The sequence below is a fragment of the Macrobrachium nipponense genome, chromosome 17 (genome assembly GCF_015104395.2).
Source record: "Macrobrachium nipponense isolate FS-2020 chromosome 17, ASM1510439v2, whole genome shotgun sequence".
NCBI classification, from domain to species: domain Eukaryota; kingdom Metazoa; phylum Arthropoda; class Malacostraca; order Decapoda; family Palaemonidae; genus Macrobrachium; species Macrobrachium nipponense.
In genome coordinates this window covers 32,603,278-32,626,706 of record NC_087210.1, presented here as the reverse complement: position 1 = coordinate 32,626,706, position 23,429 = coordinate 32,603,278, and the positions used below count along the sequence as shown (strand labels likewise).

The 23,429-nt window shown below is 44.4% G+C and overlaps 1 protein-coding gene across 4 annotated transcripts in view; it reads right to left on the bottom strand.

The window, feature by feature from the left end:
• The window catches only part of LOC135196171 (E3 ubiquitin-protein ligase RNF19B-like), a 167,044-nt gene that overhangs the window by 79,641 nt on the left and 63,974 nt on the right, over positions 1-23,429 (bottom strand). For 3 of the 4 annotated variants that reach the window (XM_064222746.1, XM_064222749.1, XM_064222747.1), the window contains one exon: positions 12,747-12,992. In XM_064222746.1, coding sequence (XP_064078816.1) covers positions 12,747-12,966 — 220 coding nt within the window. In that variant the 5' untranslated portion in view covers positions 12,967-12,992. Of the gene's footprint in view, positions 1-12,746; positions 12,993-13,402; positions 13,581-23,429 lie in introns of those variants that run through there. The other variant, XM_064222748.1, reaches the window with a different exon arrangement.

Genomic DNA, 23,429 nt, shown 5'->3' with positions numbered 1-23,429 from the left:
GAAATCGAGCGACACAAATCCCATCCCTTTGTGCTTGACTTCTCAAGAGAAGTCATGCAGTTACCTAAGACGAAAAGAAGGGAATAGTCGTATGACCTATCCCTCTTCTCGACTTTGGTTATGTACAGTACTCATACTGACAAGCTATTAAGACGAAGTAATGATTGCTCTGGAACAACCGAACTAAGTCCACAGCATAGTTCGTAACTGACTCGGACGCTCTGACAGCTGCCGACTGACTGGTTCGGAATCAGTAGAGGCAAGTTGTCCAAGCATCCGGGTAAGTCACGTGACCTTCGCCCTTTAAAGAGTTATGCTGAGAGACCAAACAAATAAAATATTTGTTAGTCACCGATGCCGGACGGCGCGGCGATGATTCTCTTAATGCATAAGCTCAAAAGGCGAAAGTCAATTGCCTTCAAAAGACCGGAGGTCCCTGATGGCAAGAAAATCTTCATAGACGTTGAATCTCAGCTTAAGGAGAAACAACACTATGTGACGTTGAAGACGAAGGTAGGCAATGAATGCAACCTACGTCTTCCAGCTGAATCGAGAGAAGGAATCTCAAGATTCTAAACCTGTGCTTACAAATGACTGAAAACGCTAACCGCCATTTCATTGCTGTCCGTTGTGCAATGAGCGGGGCGTTCTTCAGTAATGAAACACAGGGGAGAGCCGCTTGAAGAACTGCTTCTCATGGGCTGAACGTTTGGAAGTAGAGCTGGCAGTGTGGGAGTAGGCGATGTCTTTCAATACATCTGCTAATCCGGGGTGAACAATGACAATTGTACACCTCCGATACAAGATATTTTGAGGACAAACTCAGATTCCGCAAAAATCATTCGCATTATCGGGATACGATGCAGCAAGAGACTATTACAGAATTCTGTTACCGTGCGGTAAACAGACAAAGATGAGAGTCGAATAGATATCTCTGTTTAAAATTCTCGCAATACCGAAGACGATGAATACTAGCATTTCTCAGCAGTAGATGGTCATTCATGTATGCGAGAATCCCCGTTAATCAGAGACTTAAGTCCGTGATTGTTGGGCAGAGATACGGTTGTTATTCAATCAAAGCAGGTGAGAAAGACATCAACAACCGTCTATCTCAAAGCGGCAGCTGATACTGAAATGCCTCGGGCAATTCAATTTGCAGTAGCTTGTTTCCGCTGACTCGTCATCCTGAGTTGCCAAGTAATCCTTTCGCCTTTCCACGAAGGAATGCCGTTTCGGCTAGAACCACCGAGCATCAAAAAGATATGCTAGAGTCAATTTATATTTTAAAGCGAAACTAATTTCGGTAAATATAAAAGCTTAAATGGCGTTGTTGTGACAACACCATAAGTATATAAAATTGAAACTGGAAAACTCCTGGGAGGTTGCAGGCAACCCGGGTTGCAGTTCAATTAGAATACTTTTCGTCTAAGTCGCAATCCGTAGAATAACCAGGATATGCGCCTACCCCTCGGACCATTCAACTGCTTAGCAGAATCATGTCGCGAGGTTAATATACGTAGTATATTTGTAGGATTCTGAACAACGATCTCCATCCTAAATTCTTTCCTTCAAGAAAACAAAATAAGGATTGGAGATCGACCACCTTCGTTCTCTATTAAAGAGAGTGAAGGAGAAGTCTTCCTCGAAGGAAAGCTTCAATGGTGAACAGAATACTAAGACGATTAGTTCCAGCCAAACTGGATATTCCCGTCGCCGTTCTTCTCTATTCCAGGTTGGTCGCCTACTGTGAGATAGTCTTCTTTCAGCAGCAGTCTTCTTCCTAATGCTAGAAATTCCAGGAATTCGAGCATAGGCGAGGTTCCCGATTATCGTGTAACATATCGGGGAGGGGATTCTCGTCTCGCTCACTTTGGACCGGGTCTCGCCTAAGTGTTTGGAGATCGTAAGAACTCTAAACACTCTGAATGCGCTAGAAATTCCGTAGAATTCTAAGCAGTCTGCGAAACCCCCACCGAATTCGTCAAACGATATCGGCTGGTGGTCCTCTCGATTCCCGTAGAAATCGAGAATGGGGCAGGATCCCTCCTCAACGACCGGGGCTTACGTCAGGTAGGACCCGAAGGTCCCCCCTGGTAGCGCAGTCCCCAACGTGGGATCCTACAGAGAAATCTCTGTAGGATCCTTCCCCTTTCCCTCGTAGCCGTAAGGAGAGAGGGAATGGGGAGGAATTGGATACTCGCTCGCCCTTTTCCCAGTGGAACTAGCAGTTGGAGAAGAGTAGGAGCAGCCATCGCCTTGCGGCGATGGCCTCTCAGAGTCTGGGAAAACGTATCGTCAGGAGAAAACGTTTCCCCGAGGAGGGTTACGAACTCTCACTGTAGGTAAGGGTCTGCCGCCACTGTGAACGTCGTCTGGGTGGGGCTGATCGACACCTGACAGGAGAGAGCCGATACCGTCCTCCGACTCATTCCAGTCCTCGTCGAGGTCGAAACCTCTCAGGAGGACCGAAGGAGTATTTAAATACGGTGTCCGAAGACACGTAGAAACGCCGCTGTCGCAGTAGAGGAGGTGGAAGTAGCTTGATCGACCGGCCAGAACTGAGAGAGCCTTCTTGTCCGGAGACGAGAGAGACTGGTTCAAGACAGAATCGGTAAGCTCCGATCGCGGCATACCCACCGTCGGTTTGGGTTCCCTCTCGGGCCCCAAAACGACTCGAGCAGAGACATGGGCTCTGCTGGTGGGAGCGGCGATCCTTCCCCCCGGTCGTTGTGCTGACGAATCAGTGCAATAACCTGGGTAAAGTTACTCTGAATCTCGGAAGTTACAGCGTCTTGAGGAGTAGGACCGTCCAGTCCTTCCAACAAGAGTCAGCTCCCAGGACCCTCCTCCTTCAGAAGAAGGACCAGCAACAGATCCCTGACGGTTGCCTCCAATCACTTGCGCGTACGTCCTGGTTGGTCCTAAGACCAACCTGGCACGTGCGGCGTCGTGACGGGATCGTGAGCGGCGCATCTCTCACGATCACTCCTATATACCTAGCTCTTCCTGGCGTATGCCGAGGAAGTTGAAGGTATCGGAGAGACAGAACTGACGCTACCCCTCTCTCCCCCCCTGACGGTCGCCTCCAATCACTTGCGCGTACGTTATGGTTGGTCCTAAGACCATACGTGGCACGTGCGGCGTCGTGACGGGATCGTGAGCGGCGCACCTTCTCCAGATCACTCTAGCTACCTCGCTCTTCCCGGTGTAGCCCGAGGAAGTTGAAGGTAGTGGAGAGACAGACCTGACGCTCCCCCCCCGCTCGCTGGCAGGACCAGCGTACGTGGGGGGCTGCAGCCGATCACCAACCCGCGGTGGGGATCGATCTGCAGGCCTGGCCGTGCCGCTCACCTGTGGCGAGCGGCTCGACTGAGCACGTCGACCCCGGTCCCGTGAGTCAGACGAGCGCTGCTGGTCACCGTATCCGCCCGGTCCCTGTGGGAGCGGCGGTCTAGGTTGACCTGCAGAGCTCGCTTTCGCCGTGAGGACCGGTGAGCGTCCTCGCGGCACGTCAAAACGCTGGTACCAGCCGAGGCTGGTACGTCGGTCGAGGGGACCTGGGGGACCTCTTCCCAGCCTCAACCCGTGGCCGGTCAGAGACCGTCACGTCCACCCGAGGTACCGGCTGGTCGCTGCGAGAGCGGCCGCTGGCCTGGCGAGAGTCACCTGAGCGGCTCTCGACAGTCTTCTGCTCCGTGCCTCGGTCATGACGCTGAGCGAACTCAGGCGTTCTTAACTTTGGCTGCATGGTCACCCGAAGATCGTACACTCGGAAACTTCTCACGGACGAGAAACCGAGCCCGGTACCTGGCTTAGCAGCAGAGCTGCCAAGACCAGGCGAGGGTGTACAGCGGTAGCCAGCACACCCTTGGTCCCCGTCTTCTTCTTCTTCTCAGAAGGGGAGACGGGCCCCGTTCCCGAAGGAACAGGAGGACCAGCAGAAGAACCCCCCGTCACACCGGAGTGTGACGAGCCCTTCGAAGTTCCCGAAGGAGCTTCTTAGGGGGAATAACAAAACCCGGTTACCAGCTGGTCGCTGCGAGAGCGGCCGCTGGCCTGGCGAGAGTCACCTGAGCGGTTCTCGCCAGCCTTCTGCTCCGTGCCGTGGTCTTGGCGCCGAGCGAAAACTCTTTGGCGCCGAAACTTTGGCTGCACGGTCTCCCGAGGGAGAGCGTACACTCGGGATCTCACCCTGCGAACGAGAGACCGAGCCGGAACCTGGCGTAGCGGCATCGCCGCTGGCACCAGGCGAGGAAGTACCAGAGCTAACCGATACTCCTCTGGTCCCCGTCTATCTCTTCCTTACGGAAGGGGAGACGGGCCGCGCTCCCGAAGGAGCAGGAGGACCAGCAGAAGGACCCCCCGTCCCACCGAGGTGGGACGGGCCCTTAGAAGTTCCCGAAGGAGATTCTTAGGGGGGGGAGGCAGTTCTTCTTCTTCGGCTTATGGGCCTTAGAAGTCGAAGGGGAAGAGGCAGCAACAGACGAAGACGAAGATGACACCTTCCTCTTCTTCGTCAGCTCACGCAGGACAGTCGTCAGGTCCTCCATCCAGGCCGGAGTCGGGCCTATTGCCGAAGCAACACGGCCCGACTGCACCTGTCCGGAAGGACCTGGGACGGGGACGACACACCGTGGGCAGGACGCCAGCATGGACAGGCGCAGGAACCGGAGCGACAGGAACGAACCAGTCGGAGCGGCAGGAACAGCGGCAGCGGTAAACACAGAAGGGACAGCCAAGCCAGTAGCGGGAACCACATCAGCGACAGGTACGGCAGGCCCAGCCATCGCCTCGTAGAATCATCGGCAGCCAGCGTGGTACTGGCGGCCGGTCCAGGGGCGAGCTGCAGGAACAGCGGAAGTCTGGGGCAGGCAACACGAAGAAAACACAGGCGGCGGCGGCATACCCCTCCTCGGTACGGCGGCGACCGGCCCTAGAAGCGGCAGACGGCGTCACCGACACACATGGGGAGTGTAGACCAGCGGGGGGAAGCAGCATAAGCGGCCGTGAAGGTTGTAGTGGAGACCACTCCAAGGTCACCGCCCCAGACCTCGCTAGACTCTGCAGCAGATCGCGGGATGATAGCACGCCCTGCAGCCGCAGTGGTCCATACCTGTCCAAGGTCGTCTCCCCGGCTGTAGCACCTGCGGTAGCAGACAGATTAGTAAGAGGGGTTCCCTCACGCACGGGGGGGGAGACATGCCCACCCTCCGAAACGGAAAGGAAGACCCCCCCAAAACAAAATACGAGGAAGCTGAGCGGGGGGGCAGGAAAGAAGACGAAGAATCGGATACCAAGGGAGTCGGCGGGAGAGCTTTCCGACGACTTCCTGGCAGACCTTCGCTTCCCCTACCCCCGCACAGCAGTGAAAAGTAATATGAAAATGAAACAGAATACTGGCACTTGCGATTCACCTTCATAGAACTTAAAGAGGGAAAAATCAATTCCCGGTAAGAGCGGAAACTTGATCCATAATAATATGATGCTATCATAAATATATATGAAAATGAACAATACTGCACTTGCTATTTTCACTTTCACAGCAATAAATCGTAAGGATTAATTCCCGGGTAAGAGCGGAAATTGATCCAAAATTAAATTTGATGCAATTAATAAATGAAAATGAAAAGAAAACTGCATTGCGAATCCACTTTCATTGCATTCTATTCATACAAAATAGAGGTCTCTTGCCGAGCGCAATCAAGCTCTCGGCAACGAACACACAGGGCAAAAAATATAATGAAAAAGAGTACTTACATCTTTCAATTACCACACTTTCGCCCAAAAATACATGACTCGGCGCGAGTGCGCCCCCCGCCCCCCCTCGGCACCGAGACATAATTCAAGGGTTCAATTCATGAAAAGAGCGGAAATCGCCGTCTCTACGGCGATAGCTCCATGTTGATTCATAATTAAGTAATGAAAATGAAAACAGTGTACTTACAGTTTCATTTTCAAGTCAAACCAAACCATTAGTAGAAAACACAATATAAACAAAGCATACGACGATGAAGCGGGCAGAGAGCGATGACGAACACGTCCTTCACACCCGCGGCCGAAAGCAAAAGTGATTCTTCACCTCTCGGGCGCGCGGGCGCGCGCACGATCGGACAAGCAGTTAACTACCGTTCTCCCCTTGTTCGAAGCTTACGACCGTCCCAGCTGCCGCTAGTTACCTTCCTATTGTTAAAGGACCGAGGGTTTGTATTACGTATCGGAACAAACATGAACAGTAAACTTTACGAAACACATTAACAAAGGGCAGAAAACATTAACACTTCTCGATTATCTCCATCTTCATCTCCATAGAAATCATCCTCTTCAATGTATGTGAACGAATGAATTCCAGGTGGGGTCTTGCCCTTCCAAAGGCTGGCCAGGAGTTAAATCGTTGCTCTTATGTGCTTCACTCCCGGAAGAGTGAGATGCCGAAGGTCCCGAAGGACAAGTCTCCGACAAGGGAGCAGAAGGCCTGAGTCGTTTGGTCTTCGAGGAAGAACTCAAAGCTTTCAGCTACAAGTAATTACTTGGTAAGTTACATGTGTAAAAAGGGAGTATAATAAAAATACACTTGTTAGACAGGACATGCCCATGTCTTGATAGACTTGTTGCACAACAAATGTCCAAACTACACTTTCAAACTGAATTTTTCTGTGTGAAGAGTGGAGAGAAGGATATTGGGAAGTTAACTGGAGTAAAATATAACAAAAAGTACAAAAAATCTTTCCTTTAGAACCATCAGTACCAAATGTTCTACTTGACCCTTAGCTAGACACTTTCAAAAACTACACACGGCCTACTGAGGATCTACATAACCTACTTGAACTGGGAGTTCAAAATTTCAATTAAGGTTACTTGTGTAAAATTCTCCACTGACAAAGTGAGCCAGAACTCTACTGAAAGAGAACTTGGGAGTACATTGGGAAATTCTATATGGAGCTTGCCAGACACTCAGGTGCAAGTGCCTAGCATGGAGCTTCTGATGTTTGGAGTCCTTGGGAGACGGCAGTACCGGTGAGTCCCACAGATGAGAAGGCAACTGCACCAGAGCGAACACTGAAGAGTCAACCCCGTAGCTACACAAAGGAAGGGCGAGGTCATAGTTCTTATGCTGCTTGATTGGCACCAGAGACTCGGGAGCCGAATCATGCACATGGCTTTTCAATGGCCTAGAAGCGTTCCCACAGCGTCTACGATGCCTGTGATCAGCCCCCAAGTCAGAACTGCATGATAAACTGCGCCCATCCACAGACATCTCTTTCCAAAAGCAGTTGATCATATCCTGAGACTTTACAACAGGACCGACAAAGGGGGGTGGCAGTCCATGAGCAAACCCCATCAGCCTCCCTTGGACCTCCAGTATGTCTTCTCCCTGGTGCAGGGGAGCGAGACAGTGACCTTCGTCTAGGAGAGCCGACGGGACGGCCAACCACCTCCTCCACTGACACTTCACTCAGCACTTTATCACTGCTCACTTTCTCCACTTTGTCCATGAGGATTCTGAGAGACGCCCCCAACTCTGAAACAGAACTTAATACTAGATTGAACTTCTTATCAAACTTAAGAGTTAATCCTAGACTCTAGACTGGCAATGGCATCAGGTTCAGAAGTAAGGGAGCTGAGCACTGGAGCGGGAGGAGGAGAGGGCTGGAGGATAGGCAAAAGATTATTACCAGGGAGTAGAAAGGACGAGGCAGACTGGAGTTTGTCTCAGGGCTAGGGGAAGAGTCCCTACTGCCAGAAGCCCTACTTTCGGCTCTAGCGGCCACCTTCCTGATCCTGTTCTTTTCTAACCTATTTAGGTGAGATTCTAAAAACTTTCACCTACTATCATCCCACACCTTACACTAATCACAAGTAAGATATCTTGTATGTACACCTGTCCTCTATACTTACTGCACCTAGTGTGTGCATCATAGCACAGCTTGGTCAATCTAGTCTTGCAGCCTTCACTGCAATAGTGAAGACGGGAAGCACTAGGGTCAGACATACTAATATTCTGAGCTAACAGAAGAGAAAAACTAATGCAGGTAAAGCAACCAAGTTGAATGCAACAGACGAAAACCAACTAAAGAGGGTTACAATCAACTGACTTCAGCACGCAATAAAAAAAGCGGCAAACAAGAACTTGGGAGCAAGGCAACATCTTGTTGGTTGCGCAGCATAAATAAGAATGACGCTGTGGGCTTCTGTCGCTTGCGCGTTCCCGTTGCGGTAGGTGGGACCTGTCACCCTTGCATTGCAACAGTCACTTTCGCAGGAATCTTTGAATTAAGGATGCTGTGTGAGGTAATCATTAGCATTGTAACTACAGGCAGTCCCCGGGTTACGACGGGGGTTCCGTTCTTGAGACGCGTCGTAAGCCGAAAATCGTCGTAAGCCGGAACGACGCTTGGAAAATATGTCTGAAAACTAATACAAAAGTTATGAAAAACCTTAACTTGTAATCCTTTTGGTTACACTACATGTCGTTTCCTGTAGTTTTATGTACAACCTGGAGTTATTTTCATAAAAGAATGCTGGTTCTTGAAGGTAAAAACTATTGTAATCCTCTGGTGACACTACATTCTTGAAGTTTTATGTACAACCTGGAGTGATTTTGCAAAATCTTGAGGGCTACAAGAACAGCTGATTACTATTTACGTATCATATAGACTAATTAAAGTAAATGTATCTTTAAATAGGCTTATATATTAGTATCAACAAAACATTTCCTGCCATGAGTCAGAGGCCGTTTAATGAAACGAACACTTCTCTGTCCTATCTGTTCAGAAAATAAACGTTACGTCAATCCCCGAGACCATTGTTGCCAAAGCGTCTCTCTTCTCTCATCTCTCCCTCTCTCTCTCTCTCGCTCTCTCTCTCTCTCTCTCTCTCTCTCTCTCTCTGATCAAATTACATTGGAAACTTGACATACGATTGCCCTAATATACGAATGTTTTGAGATATAACAGAAAATTTGCGAAAATACAGCTTTGATATCAACGAAATATTTGAGATACGATTTTGCGATGAGTGTTAGTTTTGTATAGGCGACCGATAAATGGCGTTCAGTCTGTTTGTTTGTTGGTGCTGCATGCTAACACGTCGTTGTTTAGTTCGTTGTATTTGCGCATATTTTTCGTGTTATTTTGTCTATTTTATTATTAACCATGGGTCTCAAAGCTAAAGACAAAGCAGGTGATAAGAAAAAACCCAAGAAAATGATTTCGATGGAAGCAAAACATGAAATTATAGCAAAGCATGAACGTGGCGTTCGTATCGTCGATTTTGGCAAACGAGTATGGTCGAAATCCGTCTACAATATCCACGATCATCAAGCAGAAGGAAGCTATCCCAAAACCCCCGAGACCATTGTGCCAAAGCGTCTCTCTCTCTCTCTCTCTCTCTCAAAAGCATGCAAACTGTGTAAGGTTTGGTATAGCATAGTCAATCCACAAAACCTAATCAGAAAATGTGCTGCATGCAACATTCCGACCCATCCACAGTGTGCTGAGGTAATACAAGATTTGAGAAAAGATACAAGAATTTTTTGTTCAACATGTCTATCATGGATAGACAATGTTATTAAATCAAGATTGAATGTACAAATAGTTGAGGATGAAGAAGAAGAGAAGAGAAGAAGAAGAAGAAAAGAAGAAGAGGAAAACGGAAGAGAAGTAAACAAAAATGAAATGACAGAAAAAAATAAGGAAAACAAAGAACAAGATAAAAGTATGGATTGCAGAGATACTCATTGATACTACATATGAGGCAATAAAGCAGCATACCTACGAAGAAATAAATTACGATATGACAACAGAAAAGCAAATCCGAAGAGGCTCTACCCAGATCTATACAATGACGGGGAAAGAGGAAAAAATAGACAAGAAAGACAAAATCTGCAACCTTTTGAAAAGAGGGAATTGCAGATTTGGAGAAAGATGTTACTACAAACATCCTAAGATATGTCAAAACTATGCAAATATATGGTAATGTGCATACTTAGATGGATATGGGGATGATTGCAGAGATCTGCATCCAAAAATATGTAAAAAAACCTAAAAGAAGGAAAAGGATGTAAGTTCGACAAAAAATGCAAATATATGCACCCTGTAGCCATGAATCATAATCAAATAAATAACCAACCAAGTAATAAAACCAAAATAAGAAAGAAACAAATAAAGAGAGAATCAAGAATATCAGGTAAAAGAGAAAAGCAAACCACCAATGAGATATGCAGAGGTGGGGTCAGCAAAAAATTTCAAAGCATCAGCTCCGAAATTCTACTCAAGAGATAATAACTGTATTTATTATGCAAGAGGATATTGCAGAAACGGAGAAAATTGCAGATTCAGACACAAAATGAATAATTATGATGAAGGAAGATCAAAATATTATGGAAAAGTTGGATTTTTTTTTAATGTCAGAATTTCTGGAAATGAAAAAAAAGAACAACATACCAGAACAGGAAAGAGACATGGGAAAATCCTTATTACTACCAGTATTAAATGAAGGAGAAAAACACGCAAACCATCATAGTGATGAATGCGCAGGGTTTAGTTACGAGTAACTCAAAAAGAAAAATAGAGTACTTAGAAGAACTAACCCAAAATGAAAAGAAAATAGATATATTGAATATAAGTGAAACCTGGTATTCCCAAGAGACTGGGAATGATGATCAAATAAAAGGGTTCCAAACTTATAGATCAGATAGAAAAAATAGGAATCAAGGGGGAACCTGCAAATATATGGGAAAGACAAAAAACAAGGAAAAATATATGAGAAATATAGTAACTCAGAATGTGAACTAATAGCGGTAGAATTTGAATCTGAAAAATTGATGAACATAGTAATTATAGACCTCCTAATACTAAAGAGTTTGACTTAATAATTGAAAAAATTGGATGATATATGTAGAAATCACAAGGACTGGACTATTCCTCCTATCTGGTGACTTCAACTTTCCTTTCGTAGAATGGAAAGAACGAATAGGAGATTGTGGTTGTACTTATACATAAAAAAGAAAAAAGAGATAATAGTAGTGCAGAAGATAAAGAGGCAATTTGAAAGCTATTAGATATGCTACTAGAAATACAAAACATTCAACAAATAAATCACCTGCCAACAAGAAAGGAAAATACTTTAGACAGTATTTGTGAACGAGATGAATTATGTTAAAGAAATAATAGTTTATAATGCAGTATTTTCAGACCATAATGTCATTAGAAATTAACAGTTCATTCCAAAAGCAAGTTGAAAATAGAGATAAGCAAGAATGAAAAAGTGGGAAGGATATGGAAAATACAACTTCTACAGTAAAAAATATAAAATGGTCAGAAATTAATGAAGAATTAAACAAAGAATTGGGATACATTTTTCGTAAGTGATGACATAAGGGTAAATACGGAGATATTATATAAAATATTGGAGAAAATAGTGGAAAAATATATACCGAAGAAGAAAAGTAAACATCATTCATGCATACCAAGAGACAGAAGGATTCTTGTTCCAGAAAATCAGAAAGTGGAAAAAAGGTCTTGCAAAGAAAAAAATGCATGGAATATATCAGGAGTGAGCGTAGATGTGTTTAAGAATAAGCTCGACAAATATCTAAACTGCATCCCAGACCATCCAAGATTGGAAGATGCAAAATATACCGGAAGAGTACTAGCAACTCTCTGGTAGACATTAGAGGTGCCTCACACTGAGGGACTGGGGCCAACCCGAACAAGATGTAAGGTCTGTAAGGTAAGGTCTCTCCGCTCTCTCTCTCTCGCTCTCCTCTTTCTCTCGTCATCTCTCTCTCTCTCTCTCTCTCTGATCAAATTACGTACTGGATAATGTCTCTCTTGGATACCTTCGATTTTGCCAAATATTGAGGTCTACAAGAACAGTTGATTACTATTTACGTATCATATAGACTAATTAAAGTAAACGTATCTTTAAATAGGCTTATATTAGTATCAACAAAACATTTACTGGCATGAGTCAGAGGCCGTTTAACGAAACGAACACTTCTCTGTCCTTAACTCGGAGCGTCGGAAGACGCCTCTCTCTCTCTCTCTCTCTCTCTCTCTCTCTCTCTCTCTCTCTCTCTCTCTCTCTCTCTCTCTCTCTCTCTCTCTCTCTCTCTCTGATCAAATTACTGGATAATGTCTCTCTTTGGATACTTGGAATTTGCGTTGTAATCTAACCAGAAACTTCGTTTTGTTATTATTACTGGAAACAAGCAATGATTTTTTCATTATTTGCGCTTTTGGACTGTTATATGTAAACTAGTATGTATTCATTCGCTCGGAAACTAGTTCCGCATATGAGGCGTCACTAAAAAACATAGAAAAATACAACATAAAAAGTGTCGAAAATCATCATAACCTCAAAATTTTTGTTGTAACTCTAACCAGAAACTTATTTTATTAATAATACTGTGCTAAACTATAAAGGATTTTTATCATAGTATGCGTTTTTTAAAAGCGTCGTTAACTCGGAGCGTCGGAAGCGTCAGCGTCGTAACCTCGGAACAAGCGTCGTAACCCAGGACGGATTTTTCCATTGAATATTTAAGAAAAAGCGTCGTAACCTCGGAACGTCGTAAGCCGGAACCGTCGTAACCCGGGGACCGCCTGTACTTGGTAAGTTACTTTCATATGATAAAATAAAAAATTAGTAATAGCAATAAAATACTGACCTGTATATGTTGTACAAGGTTGTGATGTCATATGACATTATCATAAACTAACCACAAAAATACTGTGTAAACTCACGTGATGACGTTGGAGTCCTGACTCTCTTGGACCGAGTACGAATAGAGAAAGGAGAATTGAGCAATAAAGAGCGGAGAGACATTCGAGGAAAACCAGAGGATGAGTTACTTCCACTTCCACCTCCATTCCCCCCTCGTTCCACTGATGTAATGGAAGGATAGGTTCTGGTGCGCACTCCGCCACCCTGACATCCTGCTCCCCCACCATGTGAATCAGTCATTTTTTTATTAGGCTCACTACCTACTCCTGCAAAGGTCAGCAATGTGAATAATCTATGATTTTAATAACTAATAAATAAATACAACATATAATCATAATAATTAAGGGAATGTAGTAACAGCTTTAACTACTATATCAATAAACCAGACAAAACTAGTGAATTAACTCAAATTATTACAAGCAACAATAACAGTTAGCATACTTTGAGGTTACCATCACTCATGCAACAAAATACATGCTACTGACAAATATCCTTCAAAAGGTATTTATATCGCCTACAACATAAACCAGTTTCATATGCTTCCTGTATATATATGGTCCTGTTTGGTCATACTTAACCAAAATTTTACACCAAAATTAAATTTTTAATTCTACGACAAAAGGCTATATCACTGTCAATTCACTAACAGCGCACAGTTTTACCCAGCCTGAATTACCTAATAGAAAATTACAGAAGTGAGTATTTTCCAGAGATTTCCACAAAATGTGTAGCTACAGGGAAAAAAGGCTACACTGAACTGTACTCTTACGAAGGTCACATTGATGATGAAATAGCAAAAATGTTATAAACTTCCACATGAAATAGTAATTCCTGACCATTGTAAGTTTCGTCTTGAATCACTAATCACTTATACAGTGACACAAAATGTACTTATCAGGGCTCAAGATAACATTACGCCAATGCAGTAAACAAACAGTGATAATGGTGTTATTTAGATATAAAGCCCCCCTCTGTAACTGATAGCCCAGAAATAAGGTTATCCACCTCAAGGCCTAAATATACTAAATTGTCACGTACCACACAAAGAACTTAAAATTTTCTTTCATTATTTCAAAATTTGTACTCTACAGATATACTACTATTTCTTTATTTAAATCATGTAAGGATACACCGATTAATGTTGAATTAACACTAAAAAACATTAATATTGCAACAAAAATTAAATCATCCTAACAATAAATTAAGCAATTTTAAAAAAACATGTGTTGAAAGTCCTTTAATATTTCAAAAACTATATTAAGAGTAAAATTAAAAATATTCTTCAGAGGTATCATTGCAATGCCACAAAGGACACCAAAGAATAGTGACACAGCCTAAAAGCAATTATTCAGGAGGATATAAACAAAATCTATAAAACACTATCAAGGTACAACCAAATTTTGAAAAAAGAAATTATCACCCATAAAAAGAACAATTCTAGTTTTTGGACATTTCTTTCTTTCAACTGTTTTCAGTTGTGTGCAAGCAAATTCCAATAATAAACAACTGACTGAAAGCAAGTGACCATGGTTAGATTGATTCTGGCAATAAAAACTTTTATTTTGTTGAATCAGTAGTATTTGTATCAATATAATAAGAATATTTTGTTCTCAATAAAGTGCAACAAATTTTCCTAATAATTTGGACTTTTCATAGGTACGTAAACCAGTCTTTTATGTATTAGTATCCTTAAATGTAAACTTGAGATGGTCAATAAACATCATAACAAGGTTGTTTAACTGGTGTTATGGAAGTGAGTGGGAAGAATACCCTTCCCTCACTTACTGTCACTATGCATTTATTCTTTTGGTCACAAGAACAAAGTGGAGTGATGGAGGTGTGGGGATAACAACAGACTTGTTTGCATATCTACAAAAACTGCATATTACATGTACTTTCAAAATTCATTTGTTACTACGGGAACACACATCACACACCATAACTTTTTATGTAGGGTTCACTCCTTGAGTGGAAGGCAGTCTCTGACAACTGACTTGAGTTGAATTCCACCCAGAATTGCCCTGATTCAGTCCACATTAGCGAGCAAAGGTGCAATGACTCTGTAACCTCCTACCTGATCTAGCATAGAGGATGACAGGGCCCTGAACCTGAGTGAGAGTATACAGAGCCTCCCTCAAGTAATGAAAGGTTTTGGAACCATAAAATTTCCAATATGGAAATTCATGTCAGAAGGTAGCTAAATCTGGGAAACATAACCGATGGGTCCTAAGTAGCCCTATTCCACTGCTCCCATCCCCTTATTAAAGGGAAAAGCAGATGATACAAGTTAAGAGACAGATCTGGTCGAAATTAGCTGATACTTCACCCTAAATGCTGCTCTCATATGGGATACAAGCCCTAAGGAAAAAGGTATCCAGGACTTGTGGGCAACAACTCATGGGTAGAAAAGCAGATTAAGGACACGTTACATGTCTCAATGCTAACGAAAACTGAAAAGTGCCACTGAAAGGCTGAGGTGGTGGATGGTTCCAAATAGTTACGCAAGTGCAATGAGGGATGTGCTTATTAGGGTACCTCATAAAGCCAGCAAGGAAGGGTCAATGAATACAAAGTTCAAGGCATAGCAGATCATGAAGTATTCGACTCATCAAAATGGATGCTGAATGATTCGACATCTGAGACTGAGTCACGACATGAAAACCCACCTTTTGAAGGGTGATGTTGAAGACTATCTACGCAACTTGTCAATCCTCTTCGCAACTTCCAGAGAGAGGCCTCTTTCATTCTTTAATGAAGAGAGCGAAGGTGAAGTTGTCCTGAAGGGAGACTTCTACAGTGATAAGAGGACACTGAAGACGACTAGTTCAAGCCAAACTGGTTGTTCCCAAAACAGTACACTGGAGAGGTGTTCAAACTTCTCAGTGCTATCCATCCTCAACAGATTGAGGTATGCTCGGTAAGATCCTAAGATTGAACCAAAAACATAGCCTCTCAGATTCGAACTCTAGGGAGTAGACTCTATAAAGTTCCTCTTACTCCCTTGTTAGTCCTGGTGTAGCCTAGGAAGTGTAGGGAAAAAAAAAAAAAAAAAAAGGGGGGGGGGGGGGCAGGGGGGGGGGGGGAGGACTGACTGTTTTTGCCCGCTCTTCTCTGAACTTGAAGTGTTCTCACTCTGTCAAACGAAGTATTCATTTCCCACAACTATTTTGTTTGCATGAACACATGCCAAAGTTGAGCAGAGTTAAATGCAGTAAAAGTTGGTGAGAACTAGCCATGTCTCGCTACACATCTATCTTCTCCGTGACCGAACTCACAGAGAACCTCCTCCTATCTCCTTCAGATACCTTGTCCTGAGGGACAGAGATAACGATCTTGGCACCTGAAGAATAGCCATTCCTGGCTTTCACAGGTGGTCCAGTACCTTCTCTCACCCTGCGCCACTGTCATGAGGGAGAGAAGACTACCTACCACTGACTGTGGGTATACGACCCCCATGGAGGTTGTACAATCGGAGAGACTTATACACGAGTGCTTGACACAGCCCCGGTTCCATGAGCAGCGCGCCCTTGTAACCAGAGACAGCCGAACGAACCTTGGTTCAAACTCCTAAGACTCCCGACCTATATTTTGGGTATAGCGTCCTGGTTCCCGCTGCTGAAGGAGCAGGTGACCCTAAGAGACAGCCAACTGCTCCCTCACCAGGGAAAGGATGCAGACCCTTAGAAGTCTCAAGGAGAGACTTCTTAGTCTCTCCTTGGTCCGTGAAAGCCTTTGAAGAGGGAGGTAAGGATGAAAACGATGATCTCTGTGAAAACTCGCTGCAACACAGGAAGGGAGGATACTATGTCACAGCAAGGGACCGCACTAATCAAGATCAGAGTTCATTCAGTAGAACCGAGCAAACAGCTCAGCAGAGCTGGCTGACCAAGCCAAGTCAAGTGAGCTGAGCAGCTCACCACTACATAGAGCAGATCACCACTACATAATTATAAGTGGTAACCATCAGCAAAAAACTATCACTTCTTCCCAATTAACTGTTCTCCTTCAAGGCCGAAGCTCCAAGAAGAATAAAGAGGGATTCTGTGTCCGCTGTCGTTCGTGTTTGGGCCCTAAAGTCCAAGACACAAGTAAGGTATTTGACCATTCACCTGGGTGTTGCATACAGTACCAAGCTCTGCATAACTCCAAACCAGACTGAAGAGTCTCACTATCCAAGCACTTATGATAGTGAGTGCTCAGCGAGCACTAGAATTCATAAGAATTCCCACGCTCGGTGAGAAAACCCGACTCTTGCAAGACAAAAATTGGGTGAGCCTTGTCTCGCACCGGTGCTCAGCATCATGATGAAGCCAAGCACTTGGCAAGCGCCAGCAAAACCAAGGGATCCGTGTGCTTAGCGAGACTCCTGATTATTGTAATACAGTAGGGCCTCGATAATCGCGGGGGATAGGGCCCAGAAAGCCCCACACCAAATATGTCTTCAACTATCACCTTCAACTAAATTCAAGACAGTTTCAAAGTTATTTTACAACATTAGCCTTAAAAATATATGTAGTATGCATACTAATGTACATATGTAGCCTACTAGCCTATGGATTACAGCTAGAAGCCTACATACACATGTGCTATTACGTACTCACAGTGGGCTCTCTTTCTTTTATAAGGAAAGGGAGGGAGAGAGGTAAGAGAAATATAAAAATTATGTAAATCATATGGGTAATCACCACGATCTATGTTGATAAAGATGGTGATGATTTTGCAGTACAATCGGATGAATAATAAAGAAAATTATGCTACTAGCACCATGCAGCAAAACATCTCTTCCCTTCTTCACAACACGTTAATATATTACAGGTAATAACCTTTATCTGGCGTTTAGGCGAACACGACTTCAATAACAATATAAACAAAACGAAGGTAGGCCAGTGTTGCCAAATGGGAATGACAATTTCTTGCTAGATTTTGCTCCATCAAAGCGCTAAAAATTTACATCATACACAACAATGCCCCCAACCCAGCCAATTTCAACGATTGCTCTCTCTTTCGATTCAAACATGTTTCTAACATAAACAGTGTATACTTGTACCATTACATTACATGATTCCTAATAATTTTCGAAACCTATTCTGTTCAATTCCTGAAAATGGTTTTGCAAGATTTTGTTCTTTTTTCTTACATGATATATCAAACATAGTAGAATAAAAGAAATATTCAACTTAACATTACAAAGATTTGATGTCAAAATACGTATGCTAGATGTACTATTTGAAAACAAATGCAAGTTTTCCTGCCAGATGCTAGATTGAAAGTTTTATTGTAATTACCTCAAGAAAATGAAAGCTAGCATTAAAAACGCAAAATTAGTAACACTGGACTCAACAGATCCGCGCATTGTACTATTAGCAACATACATTAGTTATGTGAAGATGGTGTTAGTAGTACAAATGATAGTTATTGTATCATTAAAAAATGATATTGTTATGATACAATAAAGTTTTATGCATACTTACCTGGCAGGTATATATATAGCTTATTCCTCTTGACGCACTGGCAGAATTTCAAAACTCGCGGCAAACCGCTAGTACACTGGTAGTTCAGGTGATGGCCACCCGTTCCCCGTGGCGCTGGTACTTGGAAACTATTCCCGTTTTCCTCAGATTTTCTCTGAACCCTGTCTCCTGAGGGGAGGAGGGTGGAATTTAATTTAATATATACCTGCCAGGTAAAGTATGCATAAAAACTTTATTGTATCATAACAATATCATTTTTATGCATGACACTTACCTGGCAGGTATATATATAGCTGATTGACACATTTGGAGGTGGGTCACAGACAGCAACATCGTCATAATTCAAAAATTAACTAAATTTTAAAAATTATTTATTAAGTTCCTTACCTGCTAAGGTAGCTGACTTCGTAGGTCCTGCCTCTTAGCCTGCTAAACCTTAGTAGCTCTCAACTAGGATGTGACCTGTTTTGTTGAGAAAGCTAACAACAAGGGTCTGACAACTGGACATGACCAATCTGCTGACAGAGAACCCTAGCCCTCATTTACCACGGGCATTCATGCTAGGAAAGTTAGTCACCTGAACCACACACACATACAATAATAAACACTACACCAAAAAAACTGAGCTGGTATTAACCTTCTCAATCAACCATAAAAAAACACTATAACCTAATAAAATAAAAAACCTAGCATGTTATTAGGTTATGGGGTGGAAACTCCTTTGCCCAGTACTGTACCTGAGGATACATACGGCCTAACGTTTGACAATTATCAAAAGTTGTCTTCACGTCTCTAAGGTAATGAGAGGCAAACACAGAGTTTGTCCTCCAAAACGTCGAATCTATAATGTCCTTGAGGGCTAAATTTTTTTCCTGAATGCTAAGGACGTACCTACTGCTCTCACCTCATGAGCCTTAACCTTAATCAAGCCGAAGCATTCTTCCTGACAAAGTAAATGAGCTTCTTTAATGACTTCTCTTACAAAAAGAAAGCCATCGCGTTTTTAGACATAGGTCCTAGTAGGATCTTTAACAGAGCACCACAGAGAACATGAAGTCCCCCTAATGCTTCTTGTTCTTTCTACGTAAAACCGTAAGGCTCTTACTGGGCAAAGAACCCTTTCTTGTTCTTGACCTACTAGATCGCCAGTCCTTCAATCTCAAATGATCTTGGCCACGGTATGCGAAGGATTCTCATTCTTTGCTTAGAACTCCTGTTGAAAAGAACAAACATGACAATTTGTCGAAAATTGCATTTTTCCTAACTATACAAACCTGAGGTCCTTTAACAATAGGAAGGTAACTAGCGGCAGCTGGGACGGTCGTAAGCTTCGAACAAGGGAGAACGGTAGTTAACTGCTTGTCCGATCGTGCGCGCGCTCGCGGCCCGAGAGGTGAAGAATCACTTTTGCTTTAGGCCCATGCAAAAAGTTGCAGAGTGAGGGGTGGCATGAGGTGGGACTATATGTAAAGGACCTCAGGTTTGTATAGTTAGGAAAAATGCATTTTTGCGATACGTATACACACCTCGGTCCTAAGCAATCGACATTGTCATGTTTCGATACGTAATACACCCTCGGTCTTAACAATAGGAGACTCACTTCTGGTGGGAGGAATCTGAGTCTTTTTGGTGAACAGACTGGTGTTCGTCCAACCAACCCTGGAGTGCCTCCCTGGTCGTAAGAGCAAGGGAGGGGATCCAAACCTCTGTCCGATTGATCGGGGTGTGCACCGCAGGATCAATGGTCAGACCTCTGGGCCAAGTACTAAGAGAGAGGCAAGCGTATCTCTTCGTACCAGCAAGCAAGAACTTGTTCCTGTTTGCAAGAGACAATCATAAAATGATGGGTTTTGTCTCAATTTGGCATCCACTTCCTTCCCCCTTGTTGGAGGAAGTGGTGGATATTTACTCCTATCCCTACTGAAAGGGATAGGATGGTGCTCTATTGAGTAGCTCACCTGCATCTCGTCCTTACCCAGCAGGGTGACGACCGTGTCCCTCTACCCAAAGGTTAGAGGGAAGAAAAAAGATGGGAAGAGGAGCCAGTCACACTCTCATTCCTCATCCATTCTTACGGTCACACCAGGACTCGATGCTGTTCAGCCTCGCGAGGGTCTGGGTTAACTACACAAACGTGTTGAGCAACCACCACGGTTCCCAAGGAAAAAGATCCAGGAACTGTGGGCAATATCCTGAAGGTAGAAGGAGGTGCATGCGGTCCGGTTGGACCAGGCGCCTGCCTTCATTACCTGCGCCACGGAGAAGTTCTTGCGGAACGCGAGAGAATGATGAAGAGGCGTCCACACTCATCCTGGGTGTCGAGTTTCTTCAGACAGCTCCGTCGCACCTTCACAGGACAAAGCAGCATAGCCTTCGTATCGGAGGCGGTGACGTCCATTAGGGAGGGTATTGTGAAGGACTCGAACCAATCGTCAGTTACCGAAGGGTTCTGAGTCTTCGCTACGAAGATCGGTACGAAATCGAGCGTCACAAATCCCCATCCCTTTGTGCTTGACTTCTCAAGAGAAGTCATGCAGTTACCTAAGACGAAAAGAAGGGAATACGTGTATGACCTATCCCTCTTCTCGACTTTGGTTATGTACAGTACTCATACTGACAAGCTATTAAGACGAAGTAATGATTGCTCTGGAACAACCGAACTAAGTCCGCAGCATAGTTCGTAACTGACTCGGATGCTCTGACAGCTGCCGACTGACTGGTTCGGAATCAGTAGAGGCAAGTTGTCCAAGCATCCGGGTAAGTAACCGTGACCTTCGCCCTTAAAGAGTTATGCTGAGAGACTCCAAACAAATAAAATATTTGTTAGTCACCGATGCCGGACGGCGCGGCGATGATTCTCTTAATGCATAAGCTCAAAAGGCGAAAGTCAATTGCCTTCAAAAGACCGAGGTCCCTGATGGCAAGAAAATCTCATAGATGTTGAATCTCAGCTTAAGGAGAAACAACACATGTGACGTTGAAGACGAAGGTAGGCAATGAATGCAACCTACGTCTTCCAGCTGAATCGAGAGAAGGAATCTCAAGATTCTAAACCTGTGCTTACACATGACTGAAAACGCTAACCGCCATTTCATTGCTGTCCGTTGTGCAATGAAGCGGGGCGTTCTTCAGTAATGAAACACAGGGGAGAGCCGCTTGAAGAACTGCTTCTCATGGGCTGAACGTTTGGAAGTAGGAGCTGGCAGGTGTGGGAGTAGGCGATGTCTTTCAATACATCTGCTAATCCGGGGTGAACAATGAACAATTGTACACCTCCGAATACAAGATATTTTGAGGACAAACTCAGATTCCGCAAAATCATTCGCATTATCGGGATACGATGCAGCAAGAGACTATTACAGAATTCTGTTACCGTGCGGTAAACAGAAAATGAGAGTCGAATATATATCTCTGTTTAAAATTCTCGCAATACCGAAGACGATGAATACTATCGTTTTTTCTCAGCAGTAGATGGTCATTCATGTATGCGAGAATCCCCGTTAATCAGAGACTTAAGTCCGTGATTGTTGGGCAGAGATACGGTTGTTATTTCAATCAAAGCAGGTGAGAAAGACATAAACAACCGTCTATCTCAAAGCGGCAGCTGATACTGAAATGCCTCGGGCAATTCAATACGCAGTAGCTGTCGCTGACTCGTCATCCTGAGTTGCCAAGTAATCCTTTCCACGAAGGAATGCGTTCGGCTAGAACCACCGAGCATAAAAAGATATGCTCGAGCAATTATATTTAAGCGAAACGAATTTCGGTAATATAAAAGCTAAAATGGTGTTGTTGTGACAACACCATAAGTATATAAAATTGAAACTGGAAACTCCTGGGAGGTTGCAGGCAACCCGGGTTGCAGTTCAATTAGAATACTTTTCTTCTAAGTCGCAATCCGTAGAATAACCAGGATATGCGCCTACCCTCGGACCATTCAACTGCTTAGCAGAATCATGTCGCGAGGTTAATATACGTAGTATATTTGTAGGATTCTGAACAACGATCTCCATCCTAAATTCTTTCCTTCAAGAAAACAAAATAAGGATTGGAGATCGACCACCTTCGTTCTCTATTAAAGAGAGTGAAGGAGAATTCTTCCTCGAAGGAAAGCTTCAATGGTGAACAGAATACTAAGACGATAGTTCCAGCCAAACTGGATATTCCCGTCCGTTCTTCTCTATTCCAGGTTTGGTCGCCTACTGTGAGATAGTCTTCTTTCAGCAGCAGTCTTCTTCCTAATGCTAGAAATTCCAGGAATTCGAGCATAGGCGAGGTTCCCGATTATCGTGTAACATATCGGGGATTCTCGTCTCGCTCACTTTGGACCGTGGTCTCGCCTAAGTGTTTGGAGATCGTAAGAAACTCTAAACACTCTGAATGCGCTAGAAATTCCGTAGAATCTAAGCAGTCTGCGAAACCCCACCGAATTCGTCAAACGATATCGGCTGGTGGTCCTCTCGATTCCCGTAGAAATCGAGAATGGGGCAGGATCCCTCCTCAACGACCGGGGCTTACGTCAGGTAGGACCCGAAGGTCCCCCCTGGTAGCGCAGTCCCCAACGTGGGATCCTACAGAGAAATCTCTGTAGGATCCTTCCCCTTTCCCTCGTAGCCGTAAGGAGAGAGGGAATGGGGGAGGAATTGGATACTCGCTCGCCTTCCCAGTGGAACTAGCAGTTGGAGAAGAGTAGGAGCAGCCATCGCCTTGCGGCGATGGCCTCTCAGAGTCTGGGAAAACGTATCGTCAGGAGAAAACGTTTTTCCCCCCCGAGGAGGGTTACGAACTCTCACTGTAGGTAAGGGTCTGCCGCCACTGTGAACGTCGTCTGGGTGGGGCTGATCGACACCTGACAGGAGAGAGCCGATACCGTCCTCCGACTCATTCCAGTCCTCGTCGAGGTCGAAACCTCTCAGGAGACCGAAGGAGTATTTAAATACGGTGTCCGAAGACACGTAGAAACGCCGCTGTCGCAGTAGAGGAGGTGGAAGTAGCTTGATCGACCGGCCAGAACTGAGAGAGCCTTCTTGTCGGAGACGAGAGACTCTGGTTCAAGACAGAATCGGTAAGCTCCGATCGCGGCATACCCACCGTCGGTTTGGGTTCCCTCTCGGGCCCCAAAACAAAACGACTCGAGCAGAGACATGGGCTCTGCTGGTGGGAGCGGCGATCCTTCCCCCCGGTCGTTGTGCTGACGAATCAGTGCAATAACCTGGGTAAAGTTACTCTGAA